The sequence below is a fragment of the Phascolarctos cinereus genome, unplaced genomic scaffold (assembly GCF_003287225.1).
Source record: "Phascolarctos cinereus isolate Bilbo 61053 unplaced genomic scaffold, phaCin_HiC Scaffold_7;HRSCAF=346, whole genome shotgun sequence".
NCBI lineage: Eukaryota > Metazoa > Chordata > Mammalia > Diprotodontia > Phascolarctidae > Phascolarctos > Phascolarctos cinereus.
In genome coordinates this window covers 54961548-54981462 of record NW_027556180.1, presented here as the reverse complement: position 1 = coordinate 54981462, position 19915 = coordinate 54961548, and the positions used below count along the sequence as shown (strand labels likewise).

Sequence of the window (19915 nt, the reverse complement as noted above, 5' to 3'; positions counted from 1 at the left end):
CAAAGCTAAGGTTTTAGAAACAGTTAAGTTGGACTTATTGCCCCATCTCTGATGCCTTATCTTTTTTCTTTTTCCCAAAAGAGGACTCAAAAAACATTAAATGTACTTGGTTAAAATTCTAGTAGCACTCTTAGCAGTATGAGGATTTTTGCCATATGTATTGCTGCAGAAGATATAAAGGAAACTTTAGGATGGAAAAAAATCTTCTGTCTTTCTCAAAATATTTTATTTAAGTATGTATTTTCACCCCACTAATGTTCCATTTTTATGCCCCATCTGGTGTTGGAGGTGCCCCTGGCTTCTTGAAGGCTGAAGCATGAGGTCTGATAGGGCCTGAGCTAGATTATCTTTGAATAGAGGTTTCCAATGGATTGATTGTTGTTTGAGAACCAGCCAGAGTTTAGTGTCTTCACCAGGTTGCATGTATTAGGATGATGAATATTTTGTCATGGAAACCCTTAAATTTAAATAAAAATCAGTCATTTATAATAAAGACACTTATTATATTCTAGCTTTTGGAGATACAAAAACCAATCTCTGCCTTCCCCTCAAAGAGATTGCATTCCACTGGCAGTAGGTTAAGGGGAAGGGAGAGAGAAACCTTCTACTGAGACCCTCTCCTGAGATACAGAGGACCAGTGTCTGTTTCAATAGAGTCAGATCTCACACTTGGAAGAATGTAGATGTAGAGCTTTTTAAGTGTTAAGGGGAAAAAAGTATCAAAGCTTGGATTTTTCTAGTTCAGGAAATGGTTTTGGTTTTCAGATGCCTAGACTTGAAGGAAGGAAAGGGAGAAAGGAAGGAACAAGCAAGTATTTCTATAGCTCCTACTATGTGTCAGGCACTATGCTAAGCACTTTACAAATATTACCTCATTTAATCCACACTGCAGCCTTGGGAATTGCTGTTATTATTGCTGTTGTTGTTATTTTATACCTATTTTACAGTTGAGGATACTGAGATACAAATTAAATGACTTACTCAGCATCAGAGTAATGGTCTAAAAGTCAAGATTTGAAGTCAAGTCTTTCTTTCCTTATGTTCAAAATCAATTGAATTCAAATATCAATTAGTCATTTATAATAAAGATACCTGCTTAGTGTCTTATTAGTCATTTATAATAAAATCTCATTTTTGCCTGTTGTTTTACCTCTCAGTACCTCAGTATAATAAAATGCAAGGAAAGAATTATAGATTCAAACGATAAAAGTTCCAGTCTGTAATTGTGTGACCTTAGGCAAATGCTTTACTCTTTCTGGGCCTCAGCTTCCTAATCTCAGAAATCAAGGGATTAGACCAAATAATATCTGAGATCTCTGTGGTGTGAATCTTTGTGATTCTGTGGATCATGATATGTGCTAGTACTTGAGCTTTGAGTCAGTGAATCACTGACATAACATCTTTCTTATGATATAAAGTTGCCCAGAAACCACAAGTTTGAATGTTGCCTTTCTTAGTAACAGAGCCATAGTGCAGCTACTTTCAGCCACTGGCGTCCTTACTGTATAATACCTCCCCTTGTCTGATTTCACTGTTGCTCTGGGTTATTGTTTCTTTGTGTTGCTGTTGTCTCTGTTGCCATATTGTAAAATTTTAGGCAGAGTTTGCCCAACTCTCCAGTCCCGTTCAGATGTAGCTTTGTGGACTGTTAGATCCATACTCACCATTCCAGACCCTTTTACCTCCTGTTTTCACCAGTTTATTGTGTCCACCTAGATGAAAGCAGAAGCACAGAAATCTGCATTTAATGCATCCACAGTCAGGATTTGGCCATCTGGCAATCCTCTTCAAGGTTCCCTCACCAGGAGTCCACGTACAATCTCAGTAGCATTTGCAGAGGCTGTGTGGAGGCTGTTGCTGCTGAAGATGCTTCTCAGGAGAGGCCAGCAAAGGTGTTTCCCATGTCACTCATAGCTATGTTTGCTTAGAGGGCTGCTTCCTTTCCCCTTCCCACTTTAAGGAATCAATAGAGCATTTAGTCACTGTTTTTCTTTTTATAAAATATGTTTAAAACTTGAGAATTTTAAATTTAAAACTTGAGAACCTTTACATTTTCACAGTGTTATGAAAGCATTTTTAAAATGTATGCATATGTACATTTGGATAGTGGCTTAAAACTGGTGAAATAGATAGAGCACTGGCCCTGAAGTCACGAGGACCTGAGTTCAAATCCAGCCTCAGACCTAACACTTGACACTTACTAGCTGTGACCCTGGGGAAGTCACTTAACCTCAATTGCCTAAAAAAAAAAAAACCCCAAAAAAACCCTGGCAAAATAAATAGCTATTCTAGGAATATAAACCTAAATTGCTGAGTAATTAAAAGCTTCTTAGAATTGGAAAGCAGTCTAGAGAACTATTCCAAACCTTATTTTAAAGTTGAGGAAACAAAAGGTGTCCTGAGATTAAGTAACTGACCTGAGGGCATGCAGTTAGCTAAGAGACCCCACTGGAACTGCAGTAGTCATTCACCTCCCTTTCCAGTATTCAGTCATTAATTATGCCACCTGGCTTCCCTGCTCATAAACTCTGATCTTTTCTTTCAGAAACTGATACCAAGAAAACTACAGGTCAAAACTAGAGGGAACTTTCAGTTTTTGTGAAATTTTTGTTTCCCATTCTATGTTAGGTTGTCTATTTCCTGGAATAAAAATGATTATTTTGTTTTACAATGTAATACATATTTATTGATTTAGCCATCTTTGCATCTCTTTTCTAAGTCTGTGTATATGTTAGACTCCTTGAGGCTACACACTCTGGATCAGCACACATATGTCTTGCATCTTGCATGTTCTCTGCAAATATCAAGGAGGTGTTCAATTCTTTTGGTGTTTCCCCACTTGTCTAATGAAATCAGAGTGCCGGTAATTGGTTCATCTTAGGGGGGGAAATCAGACTGTACAGATCATATACAGTTAGTTCTCTGATTTTGAATATAAACATTCTGTACAAGTTGTGAGCAAGAAGCATTTCCTAAATCACTAAGTAAATGGTTAGTGGCCGTTGTAGGAAGAAGAGAAGGATATGAAGCATTCTTTTCTTGACAGGTGGCTGTGGTAGATGTTCCTGGTATCCTAAATTTCATCTTAAAGCACATTTTCCATAAAAGCCATTTTATAAATGATTCCACATTAGTTTTTTAAGTAGTTATAGCTTTAAAATGCTTTGGTGGGCTAGTCTGGGACCAATTTATAACAGTGTCTTGCACATTGATTAAATATTTATTGAATGGATGAAATATACTTTACATAAATCGTCTCTTAAAAAATCAGATTATTTATGAGGGCTTTTTTGTACTTTATTTCCATATACAAGCAATGTTCAGGCTTAGAATTTAGAACCAGGATTACATAGGATATGAAAGTTTTAGTGTCCTGTTCTTTTTCTTGCCTAGTTCAATGATGAATGATGGAATAGGTCTCATAACATTATAATTTAATAATAATAATAATAATATAATATAATTATTATAATTATACTGTTTACAGCATACAATACTGAAAGGTTATTCATAATTTTATTCTTTTTTTTTTTTTGGCTAGGCAATTGGGGTTAAGTGACTTGCCCAGGGTCACACAGCTAGTACGAGTCAAGTGTCTGAGGCCAGTCTCAGGTCCTCCTGACTCCAAAGCTGGAGCTCTATCTGCTGTGCCACCTAGCTGCCCATGTAATTTTATTCTGAGTCATTTTGAAGCTAACTGAATTCAATAGATGGAGAGCTCTGACTGGAGTCAGGAAGACCTTAGTTCAGATCTGGTGTAGGGTGTATTCAGGGAGGACTACTACCTCTGGTGTGAGGGCTGCTGCGCCCTTTTCAGGGCTGCTTTCCACATTTGGTGTCCACCTGATTCACCCAACTTTCACCTGCAGCTCCAAGAAGCTGTGGCATGTGCAGTGGCCACACTCCAGTAAACCATTTCAGTAGACAGGGTACCAGGGTGAGGGTAACCGAGAAGTCCCAAACCCTTCGGTGAGTTTGGGGGGTGTCTACCCCAAGCATATGAAGACTTCCTTTAGCAGAATGGGCAGATTAGAACAGTTAGTTCCAAAGGCCATGAAAGCAGCTAAAGCAGGTGCTGTGGAGCGCTTAAAGCTTGGTTAGACATTGACCAGAGTCATCCACTGCATCCTGAGCCATCACCAGATGTCTTGATTTTGTCTTGCTACTGGAATCCAGTGACTCTGCAAGAGAGAGTAAGGCCTGTGACTTCGCTATGCCCAACTGTGCGTCCCTTAAATCCAATTTATGCACAAATCAAAAGATATCACCCATACCATTTAACCTTTTTTTACTTGCCTCTAAGTCCTGTGGTGACAAAGCGGCAGATGCAGATACACTGGGAATTGTAGTAAGAACCCTGCACACAGGCAGCTCAGGCTGTCAGGCATCTTCTCACTGGAAGCAGCGGTGGGATTCAGCAGCCCCTGGATGTCTGAGCAGCCTTTTAAGGACTGCACTGCTCACGTCCTGGTGTGAGGAAGGGGCTAGAACAGGTGCCCTAAAGATTGCTTCACCCAGCCTTGGCCTGCTTACTGCGGTAGGCGGGAATCATTCCCTCCCTGAGATTAAAACAAAAAAATGTACAAAAACTTTTGCAGACATAATTCCACTCACCATTGGTACATGAACATTTATATACCTGTAGACTATACAAAATCCATTAAACCTGAAAGACAAACAGCTCTTGTTGCTAGAGGACTCAGCAGGTGTTGCATTGAAATAGCAGCTCTGAGTGAAACAAGGCTGGTAAATGAATGCCCGCTTACTGAAATCAGAGCTGGATTCTAGAGTGGCCACAGTGAAAGGGAGCACCATGAAGCTGGCATAGTTTTTGCAATCAGAAGTAATCTAGTGAACAAGCTTGTATGCCTGCCAAATGTAGGAAATGACAGTCTCATGACAGTACAATGCCATTTGCAAGAAAGTGCCATGCCACCATCATCAGTGTGTGTGCTTCCACCATGACGAACCCTGATGAAGTTAAAAAAAATTTTTTTACAAAGACCTGGTGACCCTTATCATCAGTGTGCCAAAAGAGGACAAGTTTTAATTCAGGGTAACTTTAATGAGAGAGTAGACACAGACTACCAGACTTGGCAAGGAGTCATTGGGAGGAATGGAATTGGGAACAGCAATAGTAATGATCACTTGGTATTGAAGACTTGTACATCTCATGACCTTGTCATCACCAACACTGTCTTCCATTTACCTAAATGCAATAAAACTTCATGGATGCACTCTCACAGCAAGCATTGGCATTAAGTAGACTATGTCATTGTAAGGAGAAGAGACAAACAGGATGTGAGAATGACGAAGTTAACGTTTGGTGTAGAGTGCTAGACTGACTATAGATTTATCCTTTCCAAGCTAAATATTCACATTGAGCAAAAGTGGTGGCTCCAAAGCAAGACAACTACCAGAAGACTTAATGTCAACAGATTGGAGTGCTTCTCCCTTCATGAACAGTTTGTTGTTAACATAGAGCGAATGCTGAGCCAATAGACAGTTGGCAGCAGTGGAGCAGAAAAGGAGTGGGCAGCTTTCAGAGATTTGGTATACAGCACTGCATTTACGTCATCTGGACCAGAACGCTCAGAAACATCAAGATTAGTTTGACAAAAATTATGGGGACGTTGCTAAATAAAAAAAACGAGAGCTCCACAGGGTTTACCAGTCAGATAGTTCATCTGTCTCTAAGAAGTAGCATTTAAATCGCTCAAAATTAAAGTGCAAACAAAGCTTAAAAAGATACAGGGTTCCTGAGTCAGTAAGAAGGCAGATGAAATTCAGTTTTATGCCAATAGTAACAATCCAAAGTGCTTTATGCCCTGAAGGCTATTTATGGGCCAAAGACCTATGGTGCATCTTAGCTGCTCAGTGCTAATGAAGCCACATTGTTTAGTGATGAGGACATGATTCTGGAGAGGTAGGCTGAACATTTCCATAGTGTTCTCAGCAGACCATCATCAGTTAATGCTGAAGCCATTGACCATGCATCTCAGGTAAAAATCAACCCCTCTCTAGCTGAATTTCCTACTGAAGGAGTTTTGAATGCCATTAGGTTTCTCTTATGTGGCAAGGTGCTGATTCTATTCCAGCTGAGATTTATGAGGCAGGGTATCCACTGCTCTTACAAAAGCTGAATGAAATTTTCCAGGTTATATGGCAAGAGAAGGTTATCCCCTAGGAGTTCAAAGATGCCTTCATTGTCCATCTCTGTAAAGGTAAAGAAAATATTTTGTTCTGTGACAATCACGGGGTGTGTGTATTGGGGGGGTGTCTCTCTATTAATCATTGCTGGCAAGATTTTTGTCAGAGTCCTCCTTAATAGGCTGATCCATCACCTAGAAGAGGTCATCTGCCTGAGAACTATTGTGGCTTCAGAAAGGGCTGAAGAATGGTTGATATGGTGTTTGCTGCCCAACAACTTCAGGAGAAACGCCAAGAGCAGAACAGAGGTCTGTGTACAACATTCATTGATCTGATCAAGGCTTTTGATACTGTCGGTCATGAAGGCTTGTGGAAAATCATGTCAGAATTTAGTCGCCTGGGGAAGTTCATCAGTATTGTACATCAATTTCACAGTGGCATGTTTGCCCAGTTTCTGGATGATAGATGATGCTCTTGTACTTTCCCAGTCACCAGTGGAGTGAAGCAAGGTTGTGTGTTTGCTCCCATGCTTTTTAGCATGATGTTTTCAGCAATGTTGTCAGAAACCGTCATTGAAGATGACAACAGCATTAAGGTCAGCTACTGCACTGATGTACTTGAAAAGGTTACAAGTTGGGGCTGAGCCAAGATGGTGGAATAAAAGCAGGGACTTGCTTGAGCTGTCCTCCAGACCCCTCCAAATACCTGTAAAAATGACTCTAAACCAGTTCTAGAGCAACAGAATCCACAGAATGACAGTGGAACAAATTTCCAGTCCAAGATTACCTGGAAAGTGGACAGGAAAAATCTGTTGCACCGGTCTTGAGAGAGGAGCGCAGTCTAGCACAAAACGTGCTGGCACAGACTGGGCTCCAGCAAACCCAGAGCAGACCTCAGGGGACTGAATCACTGGCAGCTGTGGTGGTTTCCAGACTTCTCCACTCACAAATGCCAAAGACAACTTAGAAGGTCAGCAGGAAAGGTCCGTAAGACCTGAGCGAGAGAGGAGTACGGTCCGGCCCCAGCCCTGGGGGGTTGATGGCAGCTGCAGCAGAGACTGCTTCTGGAGCTCTCAGCCCACAGACTGTGGAGGGGATCAAGTGGCTGATCAGAGAGGTGGTAGGGATCTCTGCTGGCACTGAGGCAGGATTCTCTTGCTTTGCCCTTGTTTGGATCTGGGTGGCCGTCCTGGGATAAGGAGGAGCTCTGGTATGGTAGCGCTTGTGGCAGGAGTTAGAGGGAATCCCCCTCACAGTTCCAAGGCAGAAAAGAGTGCTTGTGGTCACTCACAGACCAGAGCACAAGCCAGGAGAGGAGTAAACACCTCTCCTTTGATCATATCACCTTGGAAGAACTGAAAATTTACAGGTCCCTAGAAGTATCTCTGAAAACAGCTGCACAGAACCCCTGAAGTTTGGGATACTACACCCTCCACACTGGCAACAGAGCCCTACCTTAACAAAGAGTTTAAAAGTCAAGTAATTGGCTGGGAAAATGAGCAAACAACAGAAAAATACTCAAGACTATAGATCTTACTTTGGTGACAAAGAAGATCAAAACATACAACCAGAAGACAACAGAATCAAAGCTCCTATGTCCAAAGCATTCAAGAAAAATATGAATTGATTTCAGGCCATGGAAGAGCTCAAAAAGGATTTTGAAAATCAAGTAAGAGAAGTAGAGGAAACACTGGGAAAGAGAAATGATAGTGATACAAGAAAATCATGAAAAATAAGTCAACAGCTTGCTAAAGGAGACTGAAAAAAATACTGAAGAAAATAACACCTTAAACAATAGATTAACCCAAATGGCAAAAGAGGTCCAAAAAAAGCCAATGAGAACAAGAATGCCTTAGAGAACAGAATTGGCCAAATGGTAAAGGAAGTACAAAAGCTCACTGAAGAAAACTGAGCAAATGGAAGCTAATGATTTTATGAGAAATCAAGAAACAGCAAAACCAAAAGAATGAAAAAATAGAAGACAATGTGAAATATCTCACTGGAAAAACAACTGACCTGGAAAATAGATCCTGGAGAGAGAATAAAAATTATTGGACTACCTGAAAGCCATGATCAAAAAAAGAGGCTAGACATCATCTTTCAAGAAATTATCAAGGAAAACTGCCCTGATATTCTAGAACCAGAGGGTAAAACAGAAGTTGGAAGAATCCACCAATCACCTCCTGAAAGAGATCCCAAAAGAAAAACTCCTAGGAATATTCTAGCCAAATTCCAGAGTTCCCAGGTCAAGGAGAAAATATTGCAATCAGCCAGAAAGAAACAATTCAAGTATTGTGGAAACACCATCAGTATAACAAAAGATCTAGCAGCTTCTACATTGAGGGACCGGACGGCTTGGAATAGTATATTTATTCTGGAGGGCAAAGGAGATAGGATTACAACCAAGAATCACCTACCCAGCAAAACTGAGTATAATCCTTCAGGGGGAAAAAATGGATATTCAGTGAAATAGAGGACTTTCAAGCATTCTTGATGAAAAAACCAGAGCTAAATAGAAAATCTGACTTTCGAATACAAGACTCAAGAGAAGCACAAAAAAGTAGATAGGAAAGAGAAATCATAAGGGACTTATTAAAGTTGAACTGTTTACATTCTTAAATGAAAAGATGATATTTGTAACTCATGAGACCTTTCTCAGTATTAGGGTAGTTGGAGGGAATGTGTGTGTGTGCGCGCATATAGATATAGATTATATATAGATATATGTGTATATATGTATATATATATATATATATTGTATATGTGTGTATATACATACGTGTATATGTGTATAGATAGATAGAAGGCACAGGGTGAGTTGAATATGAAGGGATGATATCTAAAAAACAAAATTAAGGGTGAGAGAAGAATGTACTGGGAGAAGGAGAAAGGGAGAGGGAGAATGGGGTAAATTATCTCACATAAAAGAGGCAAGAAAAAGCCTTTACAGTGGAGGGGAAGAAGGGGGAGGTGAGAGAAAATGAATGAACCTTACTCTTATTGGATTTGGCTTAAGGAGGAAATAACATACATATTCAGTTGGGTATGGAAATCTCTCTTACCCTACAGGAAAGTAGGGGGGAAGAGGATAAGAGAGGGGGGAATGATAGAAGAGAGGGCAGATTGGGGGAGGAGGTAATTAGAAGCTAAAACTTTTGTGGAGGGACAGGGTCAAAGGAGAGAATAGAATAAATAGAGGGCGGGATAGGATGGAGGGAAATACAGTTATTGTCTTTTATAACATGACTATTATGGAAGTGTTTTGCAAGTGTTTTGCGTGACTACACATGTATAACCTATATTGAGTCGCTTGCCTTCTCAATGAGGATGGGTGGGGAGAGAGAAAGGGAGAGAATTTGACATTCAGAGTTTTTAAAATGAATGTTAAGAATTGTTTTTACATGGAACTGGGAAATAAGATACACAGGTAATGGGGTATAGAAATCTACCTTGCCCTACAGGAAATAGAAGGGAAAGGGGATAAGAGAAGGGGAGGGAATGATAGAAGAGAGAGCAGATTGGGGAAAGGGGGAAGCAGAATGCACACCATCTTAGCGTGAGGGGGGAGAGAGATGGGGAGAAAATTTGGAACTCAAAATCCTGTGGAAGTGAATGCTGAAAACTAAAAATAAATAAATAAAATTTTTAAAAAAGGGAAAAAAAAGAAAAGGCTACAAGCCAAGACTAAATTAGGAGGGAAAGTTGGTACTTGTTCTTTTGTTCCCAGATGATCATACACTCAATGCAGTCTCTGAGGCCAAAGTACAACAAAGTATGGATTGATTCTCTGCTGTTTGTGCTAATTTTGGCCTAACAATTAACACGAAGAAAACACAGGTTCTCCACCAGCCAGCATCACACCATCCATACATGGAACCATCAGTTACAGCAAATGGAGAAATTGTGAATACAGTGGATAAGTTCACTTTTCTCGGCAGTGTACTTTCCAGGGATGTACACATAGATGATGAGGTTGAAATACTCGTTGCCAGAGCTGTCTCTGTTTGGGAGGCTTCAAAGAAAAGTGTGGGAGAGAAGAGGTATTAGGCTGCCTACTGAACTGAAGGTCTACAAAGCCATTGTGCTGATCTCATTATTGTGTGCTTGTGAAACTTGGACAGTCTACCAGTGCCGTGCCAGGAAACTGAGTCACTTCCATTTGAATTAGGAAGATTCTTAAGATCTCCTGGAAAGATAGAGTACTAGACACTGAAGTCCTTTCTTGAACTATACTGCCAAGCATTAAAATTCTATTACAGGGAGTGCAACTCCGATAGGTTGGCCATGTTATTCAAATGCCAAATGTACTTTCTCCTTTTTTTCTTTTCTTTTTTTCTTTTTGGTGAGGCAGTCAAGATTAAGTGACTTACCCAGGGTCACACAGGTAGTAAGTACCAAGTGTCTGAGGCTGGATTTGAACTCAGGTCCTCCTGACTCCAAGGGCAGAGCTCTATCCACTGTGCCACCTAGCTGCCCCTTATATTTTACATTTCATATAATGTGAGTAATTGTATTTAATTTTCAATTTAAGTAGCGTAATCTTGACTTCTGTTTATTAGTTTTCTACTTTGGGAGAATGAACCCAAACTACCATGAAAACAAACCCAGGCATTCAGCTTTTTTTTATAGCCCATTTTCTTACAGATAGAATTATTTTTTGCTGTTCAATTTCAAATTTTCTCATTGACAGTACGGCCCATTTCAATTTTTTTTCTTGTGCTTGGGGGTGCGGGTTCTGTATCTTAATTTCTTTGGTATAAATTAGCATTCTTTATGTGGAAACTTCATCCTCCTCCCTGCCTCATTGCTGATTGGTGGCAATTGCATCGTATTAGAAAACTGCCTTGGGATACTGAGAACTGAGTTTGTTTTTCCAGAGTTACACAGCCAGTTTGTGTTAGAGGTGAAGCTTTTACTATCTTTTATTCATGCAGCAAACAGTGCCTACTAGTTGCAGAGCGCTCTTCTAAGGAAGGGTTACAAATTTAAACAAGAATCCCTGCTCCCAAGGAATTTACAGTCTCACGGAATCTACTATAATTGATTTTATTTCCATGGCATATATGTTGAAATCTTTTGATAGACCACTTTCTTCTCTTGTTTCTGAAGTCAAAACTAGTTTGGTCTTGAATTTTTTGAGCAATGAATTCTACCTTCTGGGTGTAAAAGATGTGAAACTTAGTATAGAATGTTGTCAACTGAGGAGCTTTATCTGACAAGGCAAAAGAAAGTGAGATTGGTGTTTTTAATTTTACAATTTGTCCTTTAAGTTTTATTTTGGAAAGTTGAAATTGGTGCAGATATTTAGGAAACAGTGGCTTCTGTCAGTGCAGTTCCTTTAAAGCAGACTGAGGAGAGGAAGGAAATACTCTGTACTAACAGCAGATGCCGAATAATAAGGAAAGAGTCCTTCTGCCTCTTTGTTATATATTTGGTTCACTGTAATGGATCTTGTGTTACCTTCCAGACAGAAACTCTTTTAAGCAATTGCATTTTTACGTATCTAGAAGTATAGACCAGGGCTTTCTCTCGGACTTGTTTGTTAATACATAAAGTATTACTTGTCACATAATCCTCCAATCATTTTCCTTATGTTTAATGGCATGGCATAGTCGTAATTAAGTTCACTTCCATAAACATTAAATAGTAACTCTGTGTAAGGCCTAGGAGCCCTGGAGATAACGGACAGAAATGTGCCTGTCACTTCTTCTCTTCTAATGGACAATAAACCTTGAATAGACAAGCATTTCCTAAATGCTTCTGAAAGTCCAGGTGTACTGTGCTGGGCTTTAGGGGTTCAGAGACACAAGGAAACCATCTCCGTCTAATGGGCTTACAGTCTACTAAGGAAAACATGCACACATAAAAGCATATGTGAAGTTGGTAGGGATGCTTAGGAGACTTCTTGTGGAAGCTGGTAAGAAGAGATCTCAAGCCAGGCTTGGGAGACTGCTGATGAGACTGCTGAGCCCTGAGACAGAGGAGAGAGAGAGACTGTTGAGTTCAGGTTGCTCTATGTGACCCTGGGCAAATCGCTTAATCCCTTTGTGCCTCATTTTCAAAATAGGATTGATAATAAGAGTATCTGCCTCCCCAGGGTTGTTGTGAGCATAAAATGAGATAATATTTATAAAGCACTTTACAAATCTTAAAGCACTTCATAAATGCTAGCTAATATTGTTATTACCCAATAGGCTAATTCTTCTAGAACCAAGAACTCAGAGGTGTGTGTAACTAATTAGAACTTTTGAAATTAAGTATGAGTAATAATAATGTTTTTTTCCTAGAAAATATGCAGTTTTGGATTTTTGCTCTGTAATGCAAATGTGCATTGGTTTTTCATTTAGTACCGAATGAGGAGATGAGGATGTGAATGTGAATAAGCATTAAAAAATGTGGTAGTATGGAAATACAAATGAGTTTTTGTCTTATCTCCTGACCTAAGGTGATATAACACAGGGTCCTCCAAAGGGCAGGAGGAAATGAAATGTTTTAATGTAGATTTAAAATGCCTTATTACCAGTAGGCACAACACTCATGCACACAAACACATAAAGTAGGCTTTCTACAAACTATTTTAATCTGTAGTACTAATGAATCTTAAGGAGAAAAACAAATCAGTTTTTAAAAAAATACCATTTCACTCATTTTCTTTCAGGAAAAGTCGCCATCAAAAAAGAAGCCTTGTGCACCCACACTGGGAAAAGAAACATGGTTTTCCCTTCAGCCTGTTGATTCCAATTCTGAGGTTCAGGTAAACATTAAAATTTAAATTTTTTGAGATTGTCACATACACGAAATGAGTAAAACAAAACTGGTTAGTATGTATAGTTGGTATGCAATTTTAGTTTATTTTTAAATACATTTTTGTTGATATAATATTTATATATTATATTTATATTTATATATTTATATATAATATATAAATATTTATATATTTATATATTATATATTTTATATGTATATATTTATAATTCCCCCTGTATCCCTTCACCTCCCTTCCCTGCTTCTCCTAGAACCATACCTTGTAACAAAAGATTTAATTTAAAAAGCAAAAAAGGAAGAGAAAAATAATCAGTGAAACCAGTTAGTATATTTTAAAAAGTCTGACGGCGTATGGAATGGCCATGGCCATTTTAGTTTTTAATGCTGACGCAAAGGACAAAAGAATAGTCTCTTCTGTGGGATTTTAGGAGTTGGTGAGGGATGGGGGGAGGGTCGAATTGACATCATGTGCTGGTTCTGCTCCTCTGGGCTTAAGGGAGAAGACAACAAGCCCTTTCTGGCCTTGGGCTTGAGTCCTGAGGTCTGTTGGTCTGTTACAAGTTATAAGATGCAGATTATCTCACTGTGTTTTAAATTTTTTGTAGGTTTTTTCTCTGTTTGGATTCTACTTTGAATTTCTCTTAACTTCACTTTTCTCTTCTAGTTGGAGTTGATGAAATGCTTTCCAACTCTAAATCTGGATTTCTATCTTTTGAAATTCTTTCTCTGAGTCACTATAGACAGGAGTAACTATTGGCCTAAGAAGGGAGAGTGAAATTTTACAATGAATGTTTGTAGGACTTAACTAGAAGAATACTAGCATTCTTATTGTAAATAGGAGGGAGGAGTTTCTGGGGGAAAGAATGAGTCTGATTCTGAGCATGATGACTTTGAGAGGTCTTATTGAACATGAAGCTGGAAATTTCCAGCCTACAGTTCCTGGCATCACTATATTTGATAAACATAGAATTGGACTATGTGGTAGTCTACTAGAAAACTCCCTCCAGGTGATGATTGTGGTGGTGGTGGTGGTAGTTAGCAGCAACTGCTAACATTTATGTAGCACTTACTATGTGCCAGGTCCTGTGCTAAGTGTTTCACAATTATTATCTCATTTAATCCTCACAACAATGCTGCAAGTTAGGTGGTGTCATTATCCCCATTTTACAGATGAGGAAACTGAGGCAAGCAGAGTCACACAGCTAGGAATTCTGAGGCTGAATTTAAACTCAGGTCTTCCTAAGTTTAGGCTCAGCATTTTGTCCATTGCATCTCCAGCTGCCCCAAGTTGACGTTGATTCATTAATTATCCCTCTTTGGGTTAGTTCATTTAATCCATTATAACAAATCTAAGCAAGTGTATGTCTGGCTAATATTTCCTCATTTTGGACACAAGAATATTATGAGAGACTGTCAAACGACTTGTTGAAATCCAGTTTACTCTGTCTCCAGCATGCACCTAATTTATTGGTCTGTAGCATTCTGCTTAAGAAGCTTCATTGTTTTTTAGTCATTTTCAGTCATGTCCTACTCTTTGTGACTCCATTGGGGTTTTCTTGGCAAAGATATTGGAGTGGTTTGCCATTTTCTTCTCCGGCTCATTTTATAGATGAGGAAATTGAGGCATACAGTGTTAGGTGATTTGCCCAGGGTCACACAACTAGTGTGACAGTGTCTGAGGTCAGATTTGAATTCAGGAAGATGGGTCTTCCTGACTCTAGGCCCTGTACTCTATGCACTGTGGTGCCACCTGACTTTCCCAAGAAGCTTCAGGGGCTCCCTGTTTCCAAAACAGGCACTTCTTTCTGTCACTTAAAGCCTTTCACAATCGAGGCTCATTGTACATTATTTATATGTACTTGTCTACAAACGTAGGGTCATAAATTTGTTGTTGTTCTTTGTTTTCAAAAGAAGATTCGTTGGCATCATAGGGTGTTGTCTTGACTTTGTCATGATTAGATTTAAGTGAGGCAGAGTCGGACAAAGTCCTCAGCCTCACTCTCTCTTCCTGAGTCATTGTAGTTCAGTGGCAAGACAAAAGTCAGGATGACTGGCGATGGCCTGGGATGCTGCAGATGACCTTGGCGTCTTTGATGTCTGACCAAGCCCTGAGCACGCTGCAGCATCTGCTTCAGCTGATTTTATGGCCATTGGAATAAATTGTTCTTATCTGCCCATTCCCTGGGAGAAGTCTTCAGATCCTTGGGGTAGACATCTCCCTAACTCACCAGTGAGTTTGAAGCCTGTCAATCTGGTTTAGCTCATCCACTGAGACAGTTTACTGGGGTGTGGCCACTGTGCATGCTGCAGCTTCTTAGATCAACAGGTGAGAGTTGGGTGACAGGCGGATACCAAAGGCGGATGAGCAGACCTGAGAAGGGCTTGACAAGCCCTCACTCCAGAGGTGCTAGTCCAAAACTGGAAGGAGCTTTAGATACCTCCCATTTTAGAGATGAGAAAGCTGAGGATCAGAGAGTCTTGAGTCACCTAAACAGTACATGTCAAACACAAAATTTGAGTCTAGGTCTTCCTGGCTCCACATGCCACTTGTCATCCATTATACCTCATTGCTTCTGTGATATATGTCCTGTTCTCCCAGTAGAACATAAGCTCCTTCTAAACAGGAGCTGTCTCACAGAATCTTGAGTGCTTGACTTATATGTGTGTTCAGTCATGTTTTAGTTGTGTCTGACTGTTCATGAACCCATTTGAAGTTTTCTTGGCAAAGATGCTGGAATAGTTTGACATTTCCTTCTCCAGCTTATTTTATAAATGAGGAAATTGAGGTAAACAGGGTTAAATGACTTGCCCAGGGTCACACAGCTAGTACAGTGTGTGAGGCTAGATTTGAACTCAGGAAGATGTATCCACACAGCACCATCTAGCTGCCCTCATTTTCTGGACATGCTTTAAAAAAATATAATGATTAGTTTCTGTGAAACTATGAGGGGTTTTTTAGATAACTCCCATTTTCTTCCTCTTTGGAATTGTTTGTCTTCTTTTCATGAGAAATTTCCATTCTTTGTTGTAGAATTGTAGGCCCTGAGATCTTTTCCTCTGAACTGTTTGAAATCTGTTCTCAAATCTGAGGTTTATCTTAAAATTATGCTTAGTTTTCCCCACTTAGCTATATTAAGATTATGTGGTCACTTCCTCCCAAGGTTCCCGTCATTTCTCCTTCAACAACCAGTTCCTCCTTATAGGTCACCATCAGGTCCAGAATTAGCAGTTCCCCTCATTGCTTCCTCCACCTTTTCAAGAATGAAATTGTCTTCAAGTCAACAGTGTATATCAGCTACTCTGCTTAAATCAGGAAAATGCTGACAGATAGCTATCTGGCCAGTTAAGTCCCCTGGCACTAGCTTCTTCTTATGCCTTTGTTCCCTCTTTGTGGTATGCTTCCAGAGTGGATTATCTCCTCCCTACTTCTGGTCTATAGTATATTCCTACCATAATATTACTTTGATCCTTCCTTGATATTCCTTCATGTGACCTTTACTGTCTTGGCCCAGTCTGGTTTGTGGATTTTCTCTCAGGAGGCTGCCTACGTGAAGTAAGATGTTGCTCCAAATCGAGTAAATTCAGTACAAATTTATTAAGCACCCATATGCCAGGAACTATGCTAAACACTGGGATATAATCAATAAAAAGAAGGATGGTCCTTATCCTCAAGGAATTTATTGTCTGATGAGAGGAGACAATCCAGAAAGGAAGCAGGAAAGTGGGAGTGGAGGTGGGGGTGGGCATGGGCACAGGACACCAGAGAGGGTCTTGTTTCATGGAGTTGAAACCAGTCAGTGCAGCAGATGGAAAGTGGAATGAGCAGAGTCCAATTTCTGCCCTCTGTAATGGAAGGCATTAAGAGGAGTTTGGTGCTCAGCCCTTCAGCCAGAAGGAAGAGGAGTCAGGGAGATAGTGTCCACCCAGGCTGGAATTATCAGCATGATGGTGAGATTAGAAGTGATGAGCTTATCCTGGGAGGACTATCTTGTTCCTTGGATGTCCCTTAGACTTTTTGTCTAAGCCTTAGATTCTAAGGTGTGCCCTTAGACATGAATCACATCCTCCAAATCTCTATGACATCTGTAAGGTCAAATTTACCATCTTACATTAAGATTTTTAGTTCATTTTTATTACTTATTCACTATGCATTTGTATATGTATAATATTACTGTCCCTTTTCTTACATGTTGTCTCCTGTGAATTACTGGGTCTATAAATTTTATTCTTTTCCCTGTGTCTTAGTTGTGACTCAGTGTGGTATCTCTTAGTACATGTATGTGAGTTTCCTCTCTCCCCCACAGCGTTTAGTTAAAAGCAAGTTACCTGGCATGTATAAGCTTTCCAGCCTTTTAAAAGGTATATTCTTCCCTAGCCAACGGCTCATTATTTCTGTATGTTAGTCTCCATGTTTTTTATTGAGTTTTGTTTTTGTCCATACCTAGCAGTCCATTAGTGTGGGGAATTTCCAGTGAGGAAATTCTTATTTATTCATTCATTCATTCATTCATTCATTCATTCATTCATTCATTCATTCATTTTTATTTATTTTTAGGCAATTAGGGTTAAGTGACTTGCTTAGGGTCACACAGCTAGTAAGTATCAAGTGTTTGGTCTGAGGTTGGAATTGAACTCAGGTCCTCCTGACTCCAGGGTGGGTGCTCTATCCACTGCACCACCTAGCTGCCCCTGAGGAAATTCTTTGCACCACCAAATAAGCTATTGTCCTTCAACTCATAGTCTTAGAGAGTTGCCACAACCATTGAGAGTTGATGATTTGTCCCAGGTCACAGGGCTAGGATGTATTTGTCATAGGATTTAAACTGTGTCTTTCTGATGGAAGCTCACATTTGTTTTTCCCTTTTCATTTTATATTTACTTTTTTTCCAATTACATATAAGAACAATTTTTAACATTTGTTTTTTAAAATTTAGAATTCCCAATTCTTTCCCACTGTCCCTCCTTGAGAAAGCAGTTTAATATAGGTTATACATATGCAGCCATGCAAAACATTTCCATGTTAGCCATGTTGCAGAAACACAGACAAAAAAAAAAAGAAAAAGAAAATAAAAAATGTATGTTTTGATCTGGATTCAGACTCCACCAGTTCTTTCTCTGGAGGTACATAGCATTTTTCATCATAAACCCTTTGAAATTGTCTTGGATCATTGTATGGCTGAGAATAGCTAAACTATTCACAGTTGATCATTCTTACAATATTGCTGTTACTGTGTACAATGTTTTCCTGCTTCTGCTTGCTTCACTTTGCATCAGTTCATGTAAGTCTTCACAAGTTTTTCTGAAAACATCCTGCTTGCATTTCTTATAGCGCAATGTTATTCCATCATTAGCATATCCCACAACTTGTTCAGCCATTCCCCAATTGGTGGGTATCCTCTCAATTTCAGTTCTTTGTAAGACTCACATTGTATTCCCATTTAACAGAAGAGGAAATTCAGGCAGACAGGTTAAGTGACATGACTAGGGTCACACAGCTGCTGCATATCTGAATCAGGATTCAAACTCACATCTTCTTGATTCCAAGTCTAGTGTTAGATGTACTGCTTTAGTTGCTTTCACCTGCCTACTAACTAAATAGCCATCCAGATGTTTCCTCTGTGTGATACTTTCTAAAGGTAAACTTCTATTTGTGTAAAAAAGCATAGTATCTCTTATATCTCCTTGGAGAATTAATTATCCAGATCTATAACTCTCTGCAGCTGATTCTTGGTTTAAAAAAAAAAAGGTGCTTTGGAAAGGTGCATTTAATCTTTAAATAATTTTTTTTGTTTCAAAATTTAACGCACACACAGAGAATACTTCAATATACAAAATATATGGAAAGAAAAAAACTAAATCTCTTATATTTAGTTTGCTTTTTAAAATAGTGTATAATCATTTCAACATGTTACTTTGAAAGCTGTCTGTTTCATTTTATACTTCCTTCTGATCTCTTCTGTGTATTTTTTAAATGCCTCTATGATCCCGTTTTCTTTTTTTTTGACATTATTGTTAGCTCTACTCTTCCCAAAAGAAAAACATTGTCCTTGTTGCAAATAAGTGTAGTCAAACAAAATAAAATGACACCTTTGCCTTGTCCCCAAATCTGTGTGTCATTCTTCATCTTGAGGCGGACAGCCTGCTCTGTCATCAATGCTGCTTGGCAATCCTGGTTGGTCATTACATTGATCAGAGTTATTGAAGCTTTCATTGTTGTTTCTCTTGAATGTGTTGACAAAGAAGTGAAATAGACTCTGCCTTCGAGGACCATTTGTTCAGAAAGAAACTCTTGAAGCGATTGAGCAATGAGTGTGATATTCTAAAAAAGAATGAAAAAGCCCCTCCTTTGAGCTTTAAATTTAAAATAAATACATTAGCAGCTAGAACTTGCTAATGCAAGCCCTGATGCAATCTCTGTCTTGCAGCAGCTCAAGTTCTGCTTTTCCCCCCATGCCAGAGTAGGCCAGCCAGATTATTATTGTTTTTCCTGGCTGTCCTATAAGCTAACATCTTTCCTTGTAGATGAAGGGTAAGTTGAATAGACTTGTATATTTTCTTAATGCTAGCCCTCCTTCTGGGTGCTAAGTCCCAATTGTACCAGCTCCAGAGATAACTTTGCTCCATCCTTTTGTAACATTTTCGATCACCTTCTCTCAAAAGTGGCTCACTTATGCCTTAAGAGATACTCAGTCTTCCTGACCTTCATTCTTTGTTTGACCTTACCTATTGCAGGGGATTGCAGCACCCTTTCATGTCTTGTGGATAATTTTTGGGCTCCCTGTTTGCTGTTACCACTCAAAGGAATAAAGCATTTAGGGTAGATTATCCCTTTTACAGAATGTGCCCCAGTCTTAACTCTTCCTTATTCCTTCTTTGTTCCCTTTTCCAGTTTTTTCTGCCCCGTCCGCATCAGGCTGGCCCACATAGATAGTTCAGATGCAGTTAAACTGTATTATAGTGTAAGGGGAAGTAGGAGAATTGGAGGACACTTTGGCTAATTA

At 39.4% G+C, this 19915-nt stretch overlaps 1 protein-coding gene across 1 annotated transcript in view; it reads left to right on the top strand.

Annotated features, from left to right (window-relative positions):
- Positions 1 to 19915, top strand: part of RASA2 (RAS p21 protein activator 2) — a 152252-nt gene that overhangs the window by 40755 nt on the left and 91582 nt on the right. The window contains 2 exon segments of the mRNA XM_020970925.2: positions 12808 to 12848; positions 12850 to 12903. Coding sequence (XP_020826584.1) covers positions 12808 to 12848; positions 12850 to 12903 — 95 coding nt within the window.